Here is a 22,972-nt window from a genome sequence, read left to right on the forward strand (position 1 = left end):
CATTTTATCTAGCTTGTGCCTGTCATAAAGGTTAAAAATAGCTCAATATTCCAACCTGTGGGCATTCCGCTCATGTGCATGCATACGTATATATGCATGAACCGCACATGTTCAGAGCTAAAGCAAAGTTTGCTTAATGCGCAGACTAATTATTTCTATGTAGTACACTTGATGCTAAAATGACATCTCTCGAATTTTTGTTTTACTGGCTTGCTTTTTTTTTTTTTTTTTTAATCAGTACAATTTAAGTTTGGTTAAATTTTTAAAAATCCTTCAAAATTGGTTTTATATTATTTTTACAAAATAAAAACTAATTATTATAAAGTATTTTTCGCCAAGTGTGTCCAGGATTTTTGGTTTTGGTTCCGCCCCAGAATTTTCATTTGTGTGAAATATTGAAATTGATTAATTGTGAAAGATGCTCATTCCTAATTGTACCTCTTTGTGTTTGTATCAGACGCGGGAGACGCTGCAGCAGGCCTTGGAGAGTCTCAACATGAACGGCTGCTCGGTGGAGGATCTGGGGCTGGACTTCACTCTGCCTGGATTCCCAAATATTGAGTTGAAGAAAGGAGGCAAAGATGTGCCAGTCACCATTCACAACCTGGAGGAATACCTCAGAGTACGCCACTGAATAACCTGCCGCATCACATCATCAGTGTTATCTGAATAAACCGCTCTAACCTCCTTCTCTCTCTGTCTGACTATAGCTGGTGGTCTACTGGACGCTCAATGAGGGCGTCTTACGGCAGTTTGAGTCCTTCAGGGAAGGGTTCGAGTCTGTCTTCCCACTCCACCACCTGCAGTACTTCTATCCTGAAGAGGTGAGCGCTTTCACTCTTTTCATTTGTTCAAATCTTCTTTAAGAAATAAAATAAAGCACTGAAGAAGTCGCAGGTGTGCATTTATGCCTCTAAGAAATGTTCAGAAGCTGTAAATGTGTGAGCATGTGTGCTTCTAAAATGTCCATGGGGCATCTTTTTTATGATCTTAAATATGAAATGTTGTATTAGATTTAAATTTTGGGGTTGGAAAAATGTTAATCACCCAAATATAATCATCCTCTTGTGTGGATTAAAGCTATAAACATGTTGCACAGTAATGATTTCATAGTTATTTTCAAACAGTGTGACAAGACATATAACCAGTGCTTTAGTGATGAAACTTTGATTAATTTTAACATGTTCTTGTTCATGTACTCTTACCTCTCAGCTGGATCAGTTGTTATGCGGCAGTAAGTCAGAGTCCTGGGATGTGAAGACACTAATGGAGTGCTGCAGACCGGACCACGGCTACACACATGACAGGTATGCGGTCACGTTTGCAGACCTCAACTGAAAGCTGGTGGGCGCTGGGCAACTTTAACCTCCATTTACTGTCTGGAGGAGTCATTCAGGGCCATATCCCAGATAATGTAAAGTTTACAGATTTAGCTGAAAGTAGTTTTTTTTTGTCAAGATTTTTATGCTTTAGACTATGATTTTACCCAGTGTGAGTACAGCCAATTGTTTAACTATATTTGATTTTTCTAGAGTACGTACATTTTCTAGAGCAGGGGTTCTCAAGTCTCAATTTAAAGGTTCAATTTGGAAAAATGCATTACATGCATTACATTTGCATTACATGCATTAAAACATTTGTTTTTAATAAACATACGCATACATGAATCAGCTACTTAAAATTAAGTGTGTTTTGCTTTTAAATATACATTAATAACAAGTGCAAGAAGTGGCAAAATGACTGACGATTTAATTGTCAGAAACTTTTTTTTTTTATGAACAAAACCCAACCAGAGGTAGGTCAAAAGTAACATGGTCAGAGCAGTCTAATCTGTATTTCATCAGCTTACTGACTTGTTAGTCTCAAATCTCATTACAAATCAAATAGAACTTTTGTGCTGGATTAAAGCAAAATGAACGCATAGCACTGTGTCAAATCATCTTTAAAAACTCCATTTTCTTTGTCAACTTTTCTTTTCTGGAAATTGACCTCCACACTCATTCAAAACATTCACTGCGGTGAAGAGTATTGCCCGATTGTAATAAGCTGTCAGCAACTTTAAATTTCGCCTTTGGTTTCATTTTAGACATCACCAAAAAGACATTAAAAAACGAACAGGATTGCAAATTTAACATGCATTTATCTAAGTAGTAAATCCACACTAGTAATCCCTTAATGAGTGTTCTTCAAGGATGAATTGCAGGTGGATCCAGGTCAAGATCTGGACATTAATAAGCGCTTTTCCACTGCATCGTACAGCTTACTTTTGGGGCATGTTCCACTGCATTTCATACCTAATGTCTGGAAATGTTTTAGTACTACCTCAGGTGAGATTCCCAGCAAACCTTACTTTTACCAAAAAGTGAGGTATACACGCTGGTGATCATTGATTTGGTCCAAGAGAATCATCACTACCAGTTTAATTCATTTCGTGACATGAGACAACAAATCTATTTAAATAGTTAGCAGCAGCCACTGCCATATCATTAGTTCACACAGCTAAACCCTTTTTATACACCTAACAAAAGGACACCAGTAATTTCAGCATTGTAGTGAGTAGAAGAGGTCCAGATGTTCCTCTTGTTAATAGATGAAGAGCAGATTCATAAACAGCTGAGATGAACTATAGTGAAAACGTTTTCAGGAAATCACAGCAGTAGAGGCAAAGCAGTTGTAGCAAAAATCCCACCCACAGTAAGCAGTACTAAACTGCAGTGGAAATGCAAAGCAAGTTGAAGTGAGCTGTGCTGACCCTTCTGTGCAGTGAGAAAGCTATTCTAAAGGATAAAAACCAATTCATATGAATATGTAGTAACTTGCATGTTTGCTTGTATGATTGACAGAAATGTTGTTGTTGTTGTGTGTCTGCAGCCGTGCAGTTCGGTTCCTGTTTGAGGTGCTCAGCAGTTTTGATGCGGAACAACAGAGACTGTTCCTGCAGTTTGTCACCGGGAGCCCCAGACTTCCTGTCGGAGGTGTGAAAGCCTTTTCTTTTTTTATTTATATATATATATATTCCATTTTCAAAACAGTTCAGAACAAAATAAGCAACAACAAAAATGGAAACAAAAAAGACATACAAGTGTCAAAGGTCACCGAATACAATCTTATTTACATTCGAATTTATGATTGATAAAATATGGTTGCTATATAAAATTTTGTTAAGGGACACATATTAAAGATCAGCAAGCTCCAGATATACATATATATATATATATATATATATATATATATATATATATATATATATATATATATATATATATATATATATATATAATAAAATAAAAGCGCCACAATAAAAATTAAAACAATACATTTCTTCTCAACCATTTACGGCAGTATGCAGACATTTTATAGGCTTGTTGTCTTAAGGAAAATGTCAGTACTTCCATATCATACACCTCTTTTACAATGTCATGCCATTCACCTTCAGGTGGAGGATCTTCCTTAAGCCATTTCATTGTAATTGCCTTTGTGCTAGTTATTAGTAGTGTATTAAGAAGATATGCATCCTTTTTGGTATTTTTAAAGAGTAAATTCCCAGGTACACACAATTTTAAAAGTATATTCCAGATTTAATCCCATTATTGCATTTATCTCTTTATTCAAATCTTGCCAATAAGTGTTTATAATATTTATAGGTGGGCATAGATAAATTTTTTTTATGTAGATTAATCTCACTGTAATCTTAAAATTAATCTAGATTAAAATGGCTCGTTTGAATTCTGCTGTAGGCATTCAGAATGTGTGTGCTAGCCAAATAATGACTAAATATAAGTCTTTGAGAACGGGTTACTCAGGCCAGGTGGTGCATTAGACCAGGGGCTCATCTCCGGTTTCCAAAATGCATCACAAACTGCTTGAGAAACTGCTCTACTATGATAATTGGTGATAAAAATAAATTATGTTCAATAAGATGTACTTGTGTTTACAAACTGTTTATTCAGTTCAACATGAATTTTGAACTTTAGGCCTACATAAGCTCGAAACAGCAAAAATTTATTAATTTATTTTTAATTATCTTTAATCTGACTAAAGTCATAACTGAACTAAACAGAAATGGAATTAAGACATGTGGAGTATATTATATTAGCGGCAATATTGAAGTAAACTCTGCGATCAAACTATTACCGTCATGTAGGACTTTTCGCCATATTTTCTGACAAGATCCACACACGCGGCTGTCAGTAAAGGACCACACACACACACATCGTGAAATGCAGAAGTTTTTCCTTTCCATTTGGCGTGCGTTATTAAATTCCATACCACTCTCACCAGTCCTCACTCCTTATTTGCGTGTAATACCTCAGTTTGTCACAGGGGCATGATTGAAATGTTCATGAGTGGTTGTGAAACTGCTGAACTGCAGTTAAAGTCACCCAAAATTACAGGAAACTCTTACATGAAAGCAGTTCACGTAAACACCTTAATTATAATATTGTTTATTAAGGCAAATAACTAGATTACAGATGTCCATGTAAGCGTAGTCAGTAGAGTCTTCGAGCTAAGTGAAAGATCCAGAAGGGCATCCGGCTGATTTGATTCAGAAGGGCACTTTTTTTTTGTCAGACCGCTCACTGGCCAGGTATACATCCGCGCTAAAATATCAAGGTAAAAGTCATCACAGCTTGCGTAGAATAGACCCAGCTCCCAACTTTGAGAATAGATTAACAGCTATATTTTTTTTTATCGCACGATAAGAGTCTCGTGTTAACGCTGATAACGGCCCACTACTAATAATATTACAATCCGTGAAACCCTTTTCAATAATTTTATTCACCTGTCAAAATGATATTCTTGCATAAACGTGGCTTCCATCTTTGTGTTTCAGGCTTCCGGAGTTTAAACCCTCCCCTCACCATCGTCCGGAAGACGTTCGAGTCGACGGAGAACCCGGACGACTTCCTGCCGTCGGTGATGACGTGTGTGAACTACCTGAAACTGCCGGATTACTCCAGCATCGAGATCATGCGCGAGAAACTGTTGATCGCTGCGCGCGAGGGCCAGCAGTCTTTCCATCTGTCCTGATCTCACCTCCTGCTCCCCCTCACTCAAAATGGCCTTCAATCAACTCACTGCAGAACCACACAAATCGTGACTTCTTCCTTTAGGGTTCCTCTTCCTGTTTCATTTCCCCCTCCCCCCCTTTTTTTTCTTTTTTTTTCTGTTTGTTTGTTTTAACACCCACATTGAGGCAAATATGTACAGCCGACTTGTTTAAAGAAAAGCAGCTTGCAGAAATTAAACGATAGAACATAAGAGACACTTCCCTTTGACTCCTAAAATGGAGGAAAGGGTGTTATGCGACTCGACAGATTTAAAAAAGATAACCTTTTTTTTTTAAAGAAACATTTAAACTAAAAAAAGAAGAGAGAAACACTTCAGAGCAGATTATAAAATATATCAGTAGTCGAGAGATGTTCAAGGCGAAAAATAAAAAGAGGAGAAAACCTGGGTGACATTTTAACACTTGCTGTCTGATGTATTAAGAAAAAAAGGGATGTTATTTCTCTCTCTCTTCTCTTCTCTCTCTCCTGGTGAATGACATCTTCACTGTGTGTTCCTGTTGGGAGTGGGCATCCATCAAGCCGGCGAGGGTTCCTATAGCTCCAAAGATCATTTGTACAGACAAAAACATTTGCAGATTTTGCTTATTCGACACATTTGATAGAATAGCTGTGTGCTCTCCTGCCCAGTTTCCTCTGTTCTGTATTATACCCCCCCCCCCTCCCCTCCCCGAAGTCTTGTTGCGTTTACTTTCCACTTCATTTAATTTCTTTCTCTCTTCCTCTTGTGTGTCTCCTATTTTATTTGAGCATTTTTTTGAAAGCGTAAGAGAGTTCCAGTTGGTTGAATGCGGGTAGTGTTGGAAGTGTAGTATCTTTATTATATTATTATTATTATAATTATTATTATTATTATTATTATTTGTTTGTTTTTTTTTTAACCCGAGTTGAAATTGTTTTCTGGCCGACATTTCACAGTGTCAGCACCATGTTGAAAAGATGTATCCATCGCGTTGGATAAATAGACTCTTCTATGGTTATAGTAGTGTGCCTCTGCTGGACTTTTTGGGGGACTTGAGGTCTTATGATGGGCCTGCTGAAGTTTGCTTGGCGGCCGAAGCCGGGCTTTAATCCCATAATGTAGCCGAGCACAAGAAATTCATTTAAAAAGAATTGGCTGGTCTTATTTTATGGTTTCATGGCCAGATTGCATTTAAAAAAAAGACAAAAAAAGTTCAGTAAAATAAAGTTTATATGCAGTTTTCACACCCGGTTTGAGGTGGGATCGTCTGCTCGTTTTTTTATTTTAATTTTCTATCGTTTCTTTTTTTGTTTTTCCCTCTTGCTGTAGTTTATTTTTGCACTGCTGGCTTGGAACAAACCGTGGTGTGCACTGCAGTCTGTGGCCAGGAGGAGGCGTTCTCCTGTCCTCATTGTTCATGTGCTGGTTTCTAAGATCTGCAATAATTTACTGCATCAGGTTCATGTTTTTACCTGAACATAAATAAAGTAATTGTTTGACTCAGCCTGTCCCGTTACTGACCAAGCTGCAGTTTTCTCTGGGTCCAGAATTTTTTATAACATATGTTTTATTTGTGTAGTTATTTTTACTTTTGTCATCAGAACAGTTTGCACCTACTGTACACTACCTGACTAAAGTCTTGTCGTCTATTCAAGTTTCAGGAACAACAAATAATAACTTGACTTCTAGCTGATTATTTGGTATCAGAAGTGGCTTGCATGAAAGGCAAAGGCTTCTAGATTACGCTTACTTTACCAAAATAAAATATGATCATGCCTTGATTTTTTTTTATTATTATTATTTAGTAAGGTCTGACTTTGCTTAGACAAAAGTCTTGTCATTTAACAGAAATAATGTACAGTATAGAATATAAAGTCATGGTGCAGTGGAAAATTAATTAATATCGTGTATGACTCCCATGAGCTTGGAGGACTGCATCCATACATCTCTGCAATGACTCAAATAACTTATTAATAAAGTCATCTGGAATGGCAAAGAAAGCGTTCTTGCAGGACTCCCAGAGTTCATCAAGATTCTTTGGATTCATCTTCAACGCCTCCTCCTTTATCTTACTCCAGACATGCTCAATAATGTTCATTTCTGGTGACTGGGCGAGCCAATCCTGGAGCACTTTGACCTTCTTTGCTTTCAGGAGCTTAAATGTGGAGGCTGAAAAGGGGATCTATCCTGCTGAAGAATTTGCCCTCTCCTGTGGTTTGTAATGAAATGGGCAGCACAAATGTCTTGATACCTCAGGCTATTGATGTTGCCATCCACTCTGCAGATCTCTAGTACGCCCCCATACTCAATGTAACCCCAAACCATGATTTTTTTTCTTCACTAAAATTGACTGATCACTGTGAGAATCTTGAGTCCATGTGGGTTCCAACAGGTCTTCTGCAGTATTTGTGATTAGTGGGATGCAGTTCAACAGATGATTCATCAGAAAAATCGACCTAGTAGTCAAGTTATTATTTGTTGCTCAAATAATAACTGAGATCAACAACAAGACTTTTGTCAGGTAGTATAAGTGCAGTGTCCTATTTTTGAAACCACATATGCAAGGCTCTGGAGTGCCCTTTCAATTGTTTTTGTACTACCCGGTTTGTCCACAAGGTGTCAACACTGAACCAGAAATTAAATGGAAATGAGACCTGAACACCACTTTACTAAACGCTAAAACAGTAGACACCTGTGATGACAGGTTGCTAGAGAGGATTTAAAGATACGTCAGTGTTTGTGCACACTATTAAGTTGTATATTATTGTAAGTCTATATTATATATATATATATATATATATATATATATATATATATATATATATATATATATATATATATATATATATATACTTTTTAAAGTCTACATAACTAGTGCACTATATTTAATTCATACCAGACAGTCCAGTGTGGTGGTGTTATCGGCACTGCAAGCAGCCATTAATTACTTCACTTATAGGTCCAGTGAAATTAAAATACATTTTGTTAGATGTTAGTAACAGCATGCTGGTCATAAAGATATCTATAAGCTATTGTGCACCAAAACAGTGAAAAAATTGCGGTTATAAACATAAACCTTATATAAACATAACCTCCGCCTAAACGGATTTTTTTTAACCTCAATACTTCAGTTTTTCATCAAATCTTAATCTTAATAAAGGACAGAAGCTGCGGTTTTCTCCCCATAGACTTCCATTCATACGCACGCGAATGCGTCAGACCGGAAACGCAAGGTCATGCGTCAAGTTTCGCATGTCGCTGCGGTGCAAAGTTCAAGCTTGGTGAACTCTGACCTGCAAAATTGCATCACTTGACTGCGTGAGACCAATCGAGGATCAAAACATGACCTCTCTGGACAGAAATTTAAAACATGGAGCAATCTCTCGCTTTTTTTTATTGTCTAATCATCTTGTTTAATCCCGCCCCTTTTCACAGCGCAGTACGACAGAATTTCGCACACACAAAGCCCAGTGTGACCGCAGCTTCAGATTTTATCACTGACAGAACTGTGATAAAACGCTATTGGTTGTTGTTTTTAAAGGGGAGGAGCTACACTACCTCCTCTCTGCATTGTTCAGTTGAGATTGTCAAATATCGAACAAAACTATGCACATTTCAAAGCACTTCACATGACCTTAAAAAGTAAAATAAAAAAAGGTTAAACCTCTTGTCATTTATGAACATTAATTTAATGGACATAATGATGGACATAGTTCAGTTACCTAAATGTAAGATAACAGGTTTACCGGGAAAACTTAGTTTAGCATGAATCATGTCATAGGATTAGACCATGAACATCTCACTCAAAAATTTCAAATAGCTTCAATAATTTTCTTTTTTAAAGCTTTACACTTTTGTATTTACATTGTGTATAAGACCGATGGAAAATGCAAAGTTGGCGTTTTCTAGGCTGATTCTAGACTTTAACATACATCACAAACTACTTTTATTCGAAGACATTGATTTATGCATCACTCTGAAGTCTTCATAAACATTCGTTCCTTCATTTTCTTTTCGGCTTAGTCCCTTTAATAATCCGGTGTCACCACAGCGGAATGAACCACCAACTTATCCAGCATATGTTTTACACAGCGGATACCCTTTCAGCTGCAACCCATCACTGGGAAACACTCATACACTACGGACAATTTAGCTTACCCAATTCACCTACTGTATCTATGCAATAGTCAGACATTGGCTTGCTTATGTTCTTCCTTTCCTGACTCCTGTGTTCATCTATTCAAACTAGAATGTTTCTGGACCCAGTGGCAGTGCAGATAGCCTGACTGCTGCAGCAGAGTCAAGTGTCATGGAGGTACAGTATACCACATGTGTTTGGACTTGTGGGGGAAACCCGGGGAAACCAGAGCACCAGGAGGAAACCTACGCAGACATGGGGAGAACGTGCAAACTCCACACAGAAATGCCAACTGACCCAGCCGGGGCTCGAACCAGTAACCTTCTTGATGTGAGGCAAATGTGCTACCCACTCTGCCACTGTGCTGCCCTGTCTTCATAAATAAGATGAATAACTTTGTATTGTAGGATAACACACTTATAACGTTCAAGTACATCAAGGCATTTCTTCACCTGTAAACTTTAACAGATGCAGTTAACTCAATTTTTTTGCCATCCTTATTAATTTAAAATAATGTTTCCCAAGTGATCTAAATCAAAGCAAGGAGATTTTCACAGTATTTCCTATAAAACACAAATAATTCTTCTGGAGTCATAATAAATCTTATTACTTACAGTTTATTTCTTGAATAAAAGAAGTTTTAATTTTTTTAATAAACAATTTTAAGTCAGTGTTATTTGCCTCCTTTAAGAAATATGTACTTTGTATTTCTTGATTGTCTACACAACAAACCAGTTCTACAATAACTTGACTAACTATTCCAACTTTCCTAGTTAATATAACCTAGTTTAGTGTTTAAATTACACTTTAATCTGAATAAAAGACTATAGAATACTTTGTATACAACTATCTTGCTAAATAACTAGTAAAATATTATGTACTGACGGTCACCATGGGAAAGATAAAAAAGTAGGTATTATAAATTAGACAGTTAAACTATTTTGTTTAAAAACGTGTTGTAATAAATCATGTGTTGAAGACTCTTGCTTTGTCACGACTGAAATTAAAAATGTATGAAGGCAAAACTAAATAAGTTAAATATTACAAGTTGAACACATAAAGATTCATCTTATGTGACAAAAATCATATTGTAAATAGGTCTAAATTATTATTTATTTGTTTGTACTGTACTGATTATGATATTCATTTATTTTCAAATTATGTGTACATTGATACTTTTTTAAAGACTTGCATTTACTTTTGATTTAAATCCAGTGTTTATTTAGTCAAATTAAATTTCTGTTCAATTATTTTATAATAATTACCATAATTATGTGAATTAAAAATAAATTAGCTTATTCAATCATTTTCCTTCGGCTTAGTCCCTTTATTCATAAGGGGTCGCCACAGTGGAATGAACCGACAACTTATCCAGCATATGTTTTACACAGCAGATGCCCTTCCAGCTGCAACCCAGGACTTGGAAAATACCATACACCAGGGGAGTAGCGGACATTTTAAAAGTGGGGGTGGGGGACGGCTGTATGAGATCATACGTTCATATAATTATTAATCATCTGTTTCTATTCCCCCCGTCCCCCCGGTTGCTACACGCCCCTGCCATACACTCTCACATTCACATTCATACTACGGCCAATTTAGTTTACCCAATTCACCTATAGCACGTCTTTGGACTGTGGGGGAAACTGGAGCACCCGGAGGAAACCCACGCCAACACGGGGAGAACATGCAAACTCCACAGATACACCAACTGACCCAGCTGGGACTCAAACCAGCAACCTTCTTGCTGTGAGGTGACAGTGCTAACCATTGAGCCACCGTGTCGCCCATATAATGTGCTTAAATTAATTTTTTAACTTTATTTATGTAAATGTTTATGAATTATCTTTAATTTATTTAAATTTTGTAACATAATTATGATTTTTCTGCTGCGGGAACCTCTGTCCTGTGGAAAAAGCTCATTAATGCACCTGTTGCTGAATGTAGCGCCAGCTTTAACCACAAGGAGGCGAACCCGCCACTCCAGCTCACAAGTGACTGAAATAAAACTGCGTCCTGTGGGAGAAGTTGGTAGAAACAGCGAGCATCTCGCATTGGACTATCCAGAAAATCCAATATTTCGCCTCCTTGTTTTAATATCGACCGCAAAACCGCGGGCTGCCGGACAGAAAAGAGGTGAGTGACCTTGAGTGTTTCGAGAGCCTGCTTTTGCTCATTATGATGCTTGAGGAAATGTGTTTCAGTGGCATCAGCCAAAGTTGACGAGAAACATCCATTTGAGCTTAATGTTACATTAAAGCTTTAATTATACATGCTTTATATTCATAAAATTAATGTGTCGCGATGTGGTTAAAGTTGAACTGTGGTCTTGGTCACTCTCTGTCACGTGCAAAGGATCTCAATGCAGTATTAATATATTACAACAACTCAAGTTGAGGTAAATATGGACCAGTAGCCCAAATATTACATTTCTTAATGCACTCCGTTGTCGTCTGGACAGGCTGTTATGTGAAGCGCCACTCTTTAAGGAGAAATAAAGCGGAATGATCCTGAATTGTGATGTTGCGAGGATTCCGCGCGCATTCCATTGGACGTCACCGCGTAAACAAATAGTTCTTATTCGGCGAATAGTTCTTATGAGTCGCGCTTTTTCAACTCGACTGAGCCAGTTCCGCCAAGCACGTTAGTTTCGCAAACGCAAATCTTACCTAATATTTGATATTGGCACCAGTAATTTAAGGCTTAAGATGGATTTGTTTAATTGAGCAAAATTATTTCGATAGCCTAAGTAACTCAAAAAATTGTAAAATGCCATACAACCAATTAGAAATATGTATTTAATACATGCCTATTTTGAAGATAGATGTAAAGATGTAATAATTTTTTATATATTTTGCTGATGTACAGTATTACATTATCACAAATGTTTCAAAGAATGTTCAAATCCTGTGAAATAAGCTATTTTAACAAGTGACACAGACCAGACCAGTATTTTTTATGTTCTTCACTCGCTCCGTCTTGTTCCCTCAAATGTACGTCATTGATTACGTTACACAAGTGTCCGCTACTGGCGGAACATCTGAATGGGTTTAGTTTGAATGACCTAAACCTTTGAACACTTGGGAACTACACTGTTTTGATGTCATTATCACATTGCATTCTGGGACATATAGGTGTTAGAGTGTACTTATGAATCTGACTCGCTCCCTGTCAAGATCGAGGGTATGTCCATGTAAGCTTCCCTCATTCACTTGATGAAGTGGAACGCAGTTTAAAGGGGTGGTCCACTACGATATCATAATTTAAACGTTAGTTCATCTGTAATGTAGCTGTGTGAACATAAACAACATCACTGAATGTAAAATGCTCAAAGTTCAATGCAAAGGGAGACCTTGGTTTTTACAGTTAGCTTAGCAAAACCTACAATGAACGAATTTTGGGGACTACAAAAAATACTTCCGAGATCACAAATGTACGTTTACCGCGCGCACATGCTCCGCAGCTAAGGGCCGTGGCCAGAGGTGCTGTAACGTTACAGCAGAGGGAAAATGCCATCCTGCTATTTCCACAGAGCTTCTTCTGTATCTGCAAAGGACACTACATAGAGACAGAAGTGCTTACAGTTCAATATTGATTATGTTCCAGAGAATTATAAAATACATAGTAAGCGTGACATGACACAGCTCCAGAATCTCTCTTAGTTCAGTGCTGGATTTGGTTACAATCTCCTCAAAGAAGGAGCAGCTCTAAAAAGCAGACGCTGTGAACTCTGAGCCACGACCTGTAAGTGTTTTTATTTGTTAAAATTGATCAAGACATGTACATTGTCTAGCCTTAATGGTATGTTGTAGCTAAGATGTAAACAACTGGAAATGCTGTTCTCCACTGCTAACGATTTAGCTACAAATTTATATTTATCAGTCAAACTGCTGTAAATACACACACACAAACACACACACACACACACACACACACACACACACACACACACACACACACACACACATACATACATACATACACATTTCACCAGCGCGTGCGTGTCTCTCTATGTGTGTGCGACTGCAGCGTTTCTCTATAGGCAGCTTTTCCATGCGTTTTACATCTCAGATAATGAACTCGCAAAAGATATGTGAACGATTCATGTTACTTACACTGGCATATTCCGAATATATGTAAAAGACGTCGTGAAACTCGTTGAGTTAAAAAAAATACAGGAGAGCTCACCTAACTCGTGTAGCAGCAGAAAAATAATCTAAAGCTCACACAGGTCGCATCCCACATCTTGTGCTTTATTCTTCTGTCAGCAGCGTCACTGTAAATTACAGAAAATAGCTTAATCTGAGCATCACAGAAAAATAAAAATAAACATCAGTCCCGCGCACATGCGCTTCTCGTGTTACACGTGTCTACAGATAGTTCATAGTATAAACACGCACACACATAAACACACACACAATGGCACACACACACTCTCTTAAAGGAGCCGCACCCCATTTTCACTCATTACAGACACTTGTCAGATGTTATTTTAGAGAGCGGGCAGGAGGTTGACTGACTGTTTACACAAAACGCGCGTGCCTTTAGGGGCGTGACGTGGAGCCGATTTGCGAATCACAGCACATTATGACACATGACCAAGCAGAGTCACTTGAGGGCGGGCCTTTTAGAGGAACTAGGAAATATATCAGTCGCAGAGTAGCTGTATATAATCAAAGTGAGATTTATGAAAAAATAACGTGATTTGCTTCATGTGAAACATGAGCACACATTGCTTTGCATCTTATTAACACAACCAAGCCTTAAAATTACATTCTGGACCACCCCTTTAAAATGGTGTTGGGCATTCATCTGAGGGAACAAGGGAAGGGAAGTTCACGAGTGTGTGTCTAAAAGTGAACTAAAGCGCAGCCTGTGTCCTTCTGTGTCACCGTACTAATGATGTCATACACCCACGATTTTATAGTAAACAGAAACTTCAAAGATGCTTTAATACGTTGTACATTTTATTAGACTTATTATAATTGAACCTAAAAGTATTAGAAAACGCAGATGCTTCTTACCAACATGATCAGACTATAAGATCCTAAAGCGGTGGATTGTTGCATAATAAAAGCTCTGCTGCTCTTGTGCTGCGTTGCACTCAACTCCTATCAGTAATTGCTTCAGTGGTCTCATTTTGATTTGACAGCTTCATATTACTGTGATAAAAAGTTATTAATACTTTAGTTTATCCATGAACATAATTTCTGCAGGAGTCCTGTAGGATGTAAGGAAGACAACATCTCACGATTTCACATTCAGACACAGCATCATCAAAATATGACTTTATTGTTGTAGTACACACCCTCTAGTGGTGAAAATTACAAACTGTACATTCAATTCATTCATTACTGTTAACCAGGGGGTGGGGGGGTGTAGAAGTGTTTCGCAGGTTGAAGGTTGCTAGGTGATCATCAACCGTTTTCTCAGAGGATGACAAGCTGACAAAACGTTGCTGTCACTTAGGTACAAGCTTTATTTATGGAGAAAAGTATAAAACACTGCAGTGTTTGGGTGTTCTGTGTTTGTCTGAGTTAGTCTACTGAAATGTGTATATTCCATACAAGCTGATCGGTCAGTTCTTGTCACGTGACTCGCGGTGCACTCCCGCATTTCATTCAACTGGGTGTGTCTGGAAGGCACTTGTGTGCGCAAGCCGCACACCTCCATTGCAAACAACAAACTTGCGTGAATTCTAGAAAAGACGCGATATGTGAACAGCCCCTAAAAGGCCCCTGTAATTTATATGATCTTGCACAGACATGGTGGATTCACCTGTTGACAAATGGCTTGCGGATCTATTTCTTGGCAATGAGGTCCTTCACTGGGCCTTTTCCCCATAGCAAAGAAACTTCCCAAAGATGTCTGTTTCCTACTTATTTTGCTGCTTGAGGCTTAAATTTGGACGCTCAAGTGACCGAGATCAGACCGAGAGAATACAGCCATTTTTCAAAATAAAAGATTTTTCAAAATAAAAGATTGTTCAGACTCGGATAATAAATAAAACAGAAATAATTAATGGTTTCTTGTGCGGCCCGGTACCAATTGATCCACGGATTGGTACTGGTCTGCGGCCCGGTGGTTGAGGACCATTGCGTAAATGCATCAACTGATCTTTGTGAACTGATGACCGTCATATCCATTCACAGTCATTTTTACTCAACAGTGCTCAAATGTTAGTGGGAAAACGGGCATTTTTAAAATTTCAGTACCGATTGGTACCGAACTCGATACTTTTGACAACCCTAATTCATACTACTCCAATTTATTTAATGCTTTATTGTGAAGTGTAGCACTAAACAAACTCCTTGAGAGTAAACAGTGATTGAAACAGGTTGAATAGGTTGAACAGTTTGAATAGAATATAATTTTTAGCACATTCTAACCGATGGCTTTGGTGATCAGATCCATGCTCAGATCCATGTTTGACCTTTTTTGACAGGTAAAATGTGGTAGAACAGTGTTTGGACTGGACTGGTTTGGGTTTAAAAATGCCTGAAAGAAGAGGTTGAGTCCACAGTGTGATATGAGATCAAAGTATACGGTTAAAGTCTGAATAATTATTAGCCCTCCTGAATTATTAGTTTTCCCTGAATATTTTTTCCCCCCAATTTATGTTTAAAGGAAAGACATTTTTAAACATAATAGCTTTAATAAATTTCTAATAACTGATTTCTTTGCCATGATGACAGCACATATTATTTTACTAGATATTTTTAAGATACTAGTGTAATTTAAAGGTTTAAAAAGGTTAAGTAGGTAGGCAAGTTAGGGTAATTAGGCAAGTCATTGTATAAGGATTGTTTTATAGACTATGGAAAAAAATATTAACCTTTAAAATGTTTAAAAAAAAAATGTAAACTGGTTTTATTCTAGCCGAAATAAAACAAATAAGACTTTCTCTAGAAGAAAAAAATTTGTTGGAAATACTGTGAAAAATTTCTTGCTCTGTTAAACATCATTTGGGAAATATTTGACTTTATTTTGCCTTTATGTGACGTTTGTGTGTTATACAGGAGTCAGTCTAGAATTTGGTTAAAAGAAATTGAAACTTAAAGTTGTCTACTTATCAGTGCTACTGTACGTGTGTGAATGAATGAGAGAAAGGCAGTGGCATGGAATGTATTTGAGTGTCTGTACTTCATGTATAGGAGTTGCTGACAGCTTCCAGCATTGTTCCTGTCATCCGCTCCTGCACAGCAGCTGCACTACTGCAGGCCATAAATAATGCAACATCTCCGCCAGCGATTCATGCTGGTTCCTTTTTTGAGCATATTTAGCATATCTTTTTTTCGTGGAGTTCCTGTGTAGTTCATTTCATGTCTTCCTGATGCTTTTCTGCAGCATCTGCATAATGAGATAATGTGAAGGAAAACATTGCTCTCTTTCCAGCATGCATGACCCACTTTGCAACAGGAATGTGTAACCACTCACAAAATCAGTTAATTTTGCAGAGAAATAAGAAAGGCCTATTTTGGGGCATTGGCTGTCATTCACTTAACATGTGTACGCACTATTTCATTTGCATGAAATATGCTAAAATTTATAGAAAATCCATGCTAAATATTTGAACAAATTATATTTCAAATTTAAAGTTGATATCTCAGAACATTATTCATATTATGACAATTTGTATTTGTATAATGTTATTATTATGAGCAGTATAATTTATTTTATGCATATTTATATTTGCTTTAATAAAAACACGTTTACATTTGTCCACCTGTCACGTTTTGGAGACGTATGCATCACCATATGGGGCATAAGAACAGGACGTGTGTTTGGATATAACACACTTCGTTATTATTGTTCATTTATTTATTTGCTGGAAATTAGAACTGAATTTTAGAAATAATTTTGAAACAAATCTTTGCGCTTTATTAACAAAATTAAATATGTAGGCTGATGGATGTCTTCAGTGAAGAGAGTTTCTTTACATCACAAAAGTAAAGGAGTAAAGTAACGAGTAATAGTAAAGTAAAGAGAAAGTAAAGAGGCTGAATGGAGGAGGCAATTTTTTTTTCCTCGTGCTGCAGATTGTTTGTTTAACTGACTTCTTGGTAGTGAAGTGTTCAGTTTTTCCATTTACAAAGTCCGCATGTAAATGGCAGATGCACTATGGTGTGACACAACTGACTCTTAAAGGGAATGTAAGATGAGACTGGTTTAATGCACGTTATGCTCAAAACACAGCCATAACTCATTAAGAGAATAAGCACAACTCTGTTAGACCATGTGCCAGGGTGCAAATCTTATTTTTCTGTCCTTAAAATGTAAAAAGTGGATTCAGAAACACTCTTAATGCTTTTGCGCCATGCGCTTTAGACTTTGCGCTTAGATCATCAAAATAGAGCCCCCAATGTTTTTTTTTTTTTTTAAATTGCATGATATTGGAAAAATCTGACATTGCAATATTTTTTTTTGCTGCAATATATAGTACAATATGAGTACAATTTTAATGATGACTTGAATAGCTCTATTTGGGATTAAATCATTAACTTTGAGTGGAATAATCTTGTAGAAGAATCAAACAAATTGCAAGCGTAAATAAGTAAGATAGAACAAAGATAAAACTGAAATAAGTAGTCAGATATTCAGTAATACAATATGCTACGATATTATGATATCATGATATTTTGATACCAATAATGATAGATCACAACATAAGCGATATATCACAAGAAAACCCTCCACAAAAAAATATCATGATATTTGTTAATAAAGGGGGAAAAATGCATCAAAACGTTGTATGTAAGATGTACTTCTTTTATTAACGGAACATATATTTTGTAGAACTGCAACATTGATATATGTTCGGTCCGCCGTTACAAGAAGCATGATGTATTGTGCAGCCATAGCAGACATTATTAATCACATCCTACATCTTTCATTTTACTTTAATATTTACCCTGTTTTTACCAAGCATGTCTAGATCAACTAGAAGACAGGTTGGATATCCTCATCTCCTGCAGTTCTGCTCCAAATATCTGACCTTGAGGGGTTTCATTTCAAGGACGTTTGGCTGGCGGGCTGCATTGTTTTGATTGTGAAGGCGAAGGAATGTATGAATGGGCACTTTGCTCCCACCCTCATCCCTGCCACACAAAGCCTCTCTTTGACCACGAGCCTGGAGGGAAACCCACTCCCACCCTGTCTGGGACAGCGTACACAAACCGAGTGTTGTGAACAGACCCTGTGTATATGTGTGGAGAGAGACCAGGTGAACAGGTATTAAGGGATGATCATAGGAATGCTGTTGTATCTGCTGTTGGTGGCTTGGACATCTCCATAAGTGAGCTGTGTTCAACAGGTGGCCATTAGGGAAGAAGAGGAGGGGTGAGAATACAAAAGACTCAATGTCAGTCTCTCTCCTTTAAAGAAAAGCCTGGCTATGTTTAGTTGGTGATCTTTAAAAAGGCCAGACTTAATTTTATAAGCAGTTTATAGTCATTAACATGACATGCGCTGCCTTTTACATTCCGCAGGCTAAAGGTTTTTTTTCCCACAGGACAATGCTGGGTGGTGGCTGTCTTGTGAGAGAGTTGCTTGGTTTGATGTATTAATTCTTTATGGTATAGATTTGACAAGGTGGCACTGTCAAATTGTGGCCCTTATTGTCATGATGGAATCACTCAGCAGCTGTCATTTGAGATGTGAATTTTCTGTTTCACCAAATCTCATTTCTTTATTGAATTTAGCTCTGGAGGCTCTAATATATTTTAAAGGTGCAGCATGTACATTTTTGACTCTTCTAAAGCATAAAAATACCATAATATATTTGCAGATATTTAAGAAACATGCTAAGTGAGCATTCTTGTTTATTTGAACCTTCTTTATTTTGCTTTGAAAATGTGCATTACGTGTCAGAAGGGCTGTTTTTATTCTTTTAACCCGCCAAATGCCAGTTTAGCCAATCAAATTGCCTGGGTTGCCTTGTTGGAAAACCGCGTATTTCATTCCTTTAGTCAAAAAGGCTCTCAAAGCATGTGCCCGTGACTGAAATGTGACCTCCAGTGGACAGTATCAGCCCTGAAATGAGACGCAGATTCAGAGTTCCACATGAGGTGGTTCTTAATTAGCAAATAATATAAAAATTACGAATGGAAACATTGAGCAGGTTACATTGTAACCCTGTGTCCCAACAACACGCTACGTGATGAGATTTGCAGTGATAAGCAATGTTTACACCAGACAAAACACGAATTCAGAAGCACAGAATAGTGCACTCACTGCACTTCAACAAAATGGTAAGGTTTATAATCTAATTAATACATATTAAACCTCTTTAACATTAATAAATGTAGCTGCTGAATCACTGATATTTATTGTCAGTTTTAAAATTCAGTTTCAATAACTCATTTTCTTTTTGGCTTTGTCCCTTTATTAATCTGGGGTTGCCACATCGGAATGAACCGCCAACTTATCCGGCACATCTTTTATGCAGCAGATGCCCTTTCAGCTGCAACCAATCTCTGGGAAACACCCATGCACATCCATTCACAGACATACACTATTGAAAATGTAGCCTTCCCAATTCACCTGTCTTTGGACTTGTGGGGGAAACCGGAGCACCCGGAGGAAACCCACACCAACTCGGGGTGAACATGCAAACTCCACACAGAAACGTCAGCTGACCCAGCCGAGGCTTGAACCAGCAACCTTCTTGCTGTGAGGCGATTGTGCTACCCACTGCGCCACCGTGCTGCCCCTTAAAATTCAGTTTCAAACGGTTTATTTAATTTTCAAGATCTGCTGCTGCTTTCAGTAGTATGGCAATAAATGTCACGTAAAATGGCATTCAAGCTCACATTGTTAGCATTTAACCCTGAATAAAGCGCATGAGGTGAACCTGAGTCGATCACAGTTTTCTGTTGTTCAGCTGCAAGAAATAGAAGCCGTTTCTAAAATATCAACTCGAAGTATTGGTTAGGACAAAAACTCTTTTTTAATATGGAGAATATTCTTTCTATCGCGTGCCGTTGCTTTTATATAGAACACAATTGAAATCAGCCTTTAGGCTCGATAGTCGGGCTCGCTCCTACTCTTAGTCGTCAATCTGGCAACCTGCACTTGCGTGTGTTTTAATCCAGGGATGCAATACCTAATTTAACCACTGGGTGTCAAACTTACATATTGCACCTTTAATGCAAAGGTAAGGCTACTGAATAATTAAAGAAGACTCAGACAGTAATTACCATTTATGTGAATTAGATCAAACCTATGGAAAGAAGTGATTGCATCAATATGCGGCAAACTGAAAGTCTTTTAACATGTGGTGCCGTTGACATTCACACTTAGAGAATGTAAGAGAAAAAGGCAGGGCCGATAAAACAGCATCGATATGTATTAACTGAACACCATTTTCAGTAACGATTAAAAAAAAAACACTTTGGTGTGAAGTTTCTGTATGAAGCGCTATAGCTTTATTAAAATGTGGCTGCTGAGCACATGCCTTGGAAGGAATGTCAATAAGCTTAGGGTTATTTCCAATCGAGGTGCACGTGACGCGCATTTTTCAGGTGCGCCTAATTCAAAACATTCAGAATGCCACCTCAGGTCAGAATAACAACACACATGAAAATGAGTTCCATGACAAGCAGCAGTGAAGAGATTGTAAATAAAAAAGGATGAAAAGATGTCGCCAGAGTGACTTTTTGGTTTCTTTTCTTGTGCATCCCAGCCACTAGCACCCCATCTGAAAATGTTTTTAGCATAGGGGTAATGTAGTTATTCATCTTCAGAATTTGTAATGTTGCAGTATGTAGTTGAATAATGATGGCTGGTTCCTTTACTTAAAAGCTCAGATTTGATTATCATAATTTGTTTTGTTAATAGAGTTTGAGGTTTACTGTGGGATTATTATAGACAGATGTTGATCAACCTTAAAGTTTGATTTGATTGTTCAGTGTTTACACTTTATCATTGCACACACTTTGTAACATTTTATTTATTAAGTTTGAGTCTCTTTAACACTTATGTTTATTTTATTATATTATTATAGAGATTTTTTTGTGTATTTTTAGTTTTTGACTATTAAAACTATTTGCCTTAGTAATGTTGGTAAATTAAAATAAAGTGGTTAAATAATATAAAAACCCTAATATTCCTAAATGGATTGTAAATAAATCTTCAATAATTATCGATACCTAATGATAGGAAACATAATATCATGATAATTTTTTCCCCTGTATCGCCCAGCTCTATAAGAGAGAATGTTAATGTAAACAAATGACCCTTTAGCAGCTCATCAACAAAAACCTGACCTAAACAGTGCATCCTCAATGTGTTTCAAATAAAATACAATTAAATACATGTAATTTAATTATCTAAATTGCATTAAATAGATGTAATTTCCTCCTTCGTTAGTCTAATTTATTCGTTTAATTAATTGTTTTTATTTAAAAAAAAATTTTTATTAATTAAATTTTTAATTATTATCTCACAACTGGGATAATTTAGCAAACAAACTTTTGTAGAAGTATATTTGGAAGTTTGGAAAACGTGCTAGAACAAGTGCAGAAGTCAACTTTTGAAGATTATTACGCACCATTCTGAACAGCCATGTGCTGCTTGTGCTTTGCTTCCTTCTGGTGTTTTGCATGCGTTGGCATTGGATCATGGTAGTGCATGCTTGTGTGCACTGAACCGTGTGTATGTGAGCGTGTTTTTAAAAGACTGCATTCCTGGGATTGCTGAGCCGTAACCTGGAGATTAATTGTAACTGGGTGATTGTTTAAGAGACCAGACCCAGTGACCTGCTTTATGTCTAATACATTCAGAACTATCTGGTTACAAATTAGGGTGTCATCAAGTGATTGTGCATTTTTGCTGCTGTGCTTTGTTTTCAAAAACAAACTAGCATAAATTAATTCATTACAGATTTATGAAGCCAAGTCAAAGATTAAGACAAAGGCCTGTTAACAGTGATACCTAAATAGATTATATTAGCATCCACAGTGAATGGTTCATTGGTTGTATATTGGTTGAAATAGTTTTCTGAGCGTGATACCTGTGATATTGTTGCTTGCTGTTATCATTGTAGTTTATCTAAACTTCATTATTGTAATGGAATTACACTCACCAGCCACTTCATTAGGTACACCTGTCCAACTGCTCGTTAACGCAAATTTCTAATCAGCCAATCACATGGCAGCAACTCAATGCATTTAGGCATGTACACATGGTCAAGATGATCTGCTGCAGTTCAAACCGAGCATCAGAATGGGGAAGAAAGGAGATTTAAGTGACTTTAAACGTGGCATGGTTGTTGGTGCCAGACAAGCTGGTCTGAATATTTCTGAAACTGCTGATATACTGGGATTTTCATGCACAACCATCTCTAGGGTTTACAGAGAAGGGTCCTAAAAAGCGACAATATCCAGTGAGCGGCAGTTGTGTGTGCGCAAATGCCTTGTTGATGCCGGAGGTCAGAGGAGAATGGCCAGACTGGTTCGAGGTGATAGAAAGGCAACAGTAACTCAAATAACTACTCATTACAACCAAGATATGCAGAAGAGCATCTCTGAATGCACAACACATTGAACCTTGAGGCGGATGGGCTTCAGCAGCAGAAGACCTCACTGGGTGCCACTCCTGTCAGCTAAGAACAGGAAACTGAGGCTGCAATTCACACAGGCTCATCAAAATTGGACAATAGAAGATTGGAAAAATGTTGCCTGATGAGTCTCAATTTCTGCTGCAACTGTATGTTTGTGTATGTGTGTGAATGAGAGACAATGTGGTGCTGTGTGTCCATGTGTGTGTGTGTGCGTGTGTGTGTGTTTATACAGACAGCTTGTT

The 22,972-nt window shown here is 37.4% G+C and overlaps 1 protein-coding gene across 7 annotated transcripts in view; it reads left to right on the plus strand.

Moving 5' to 3' along the window:
* The window catches only part of trip12 (thyroid hormone receptor interactor 12), a 79,783-nt gene extending 73,249 nt beyond the window's left edge, over positions 1–6,534 (plus strand). For all 7 annotated transcript variants that reach the window (XM_056478750.1, XM_056478753.1, XM_056478754.1 and 4 more), the window contains 5 exons: positions 458–622; positions 711–824; positions 1,213–1,307; positions 2,872–2,975; positions 4,835–6,534. In XM_056478750.1, coding sequence (XP_056334725.1) covers positions 458–622; positions 711–824; positions 1,213–1,307; positions 2,872–2,975; positions 4,835–5,031 — 675 coding nt within the window. In that variant the 3' untranslated portion in view covers positions 5,032–6,534. The remainder of the gene's footprint in view (positions 1–457; positions 623–710; positions 825–1,212; positions 1,308–2,871; positions 2,976–4,834) is intronic.
* The last annotated feature ends 16,438 nt before the right edge of the window (positions 6,535–22,972 follow it).

Source organism: Danio aesculapii, chromosome 18, assembly GCF_903798145.1.
Source record: "Danio aesculapii chromosome 18, fDanAes4.1, whole genome shotgun sequence".
Lineage (NCBI taxonomy): Eukaryota > Metazoa > Chordata > Actinopteri > Cypriniformes > Danionidae > Danio > Danio aesculapii.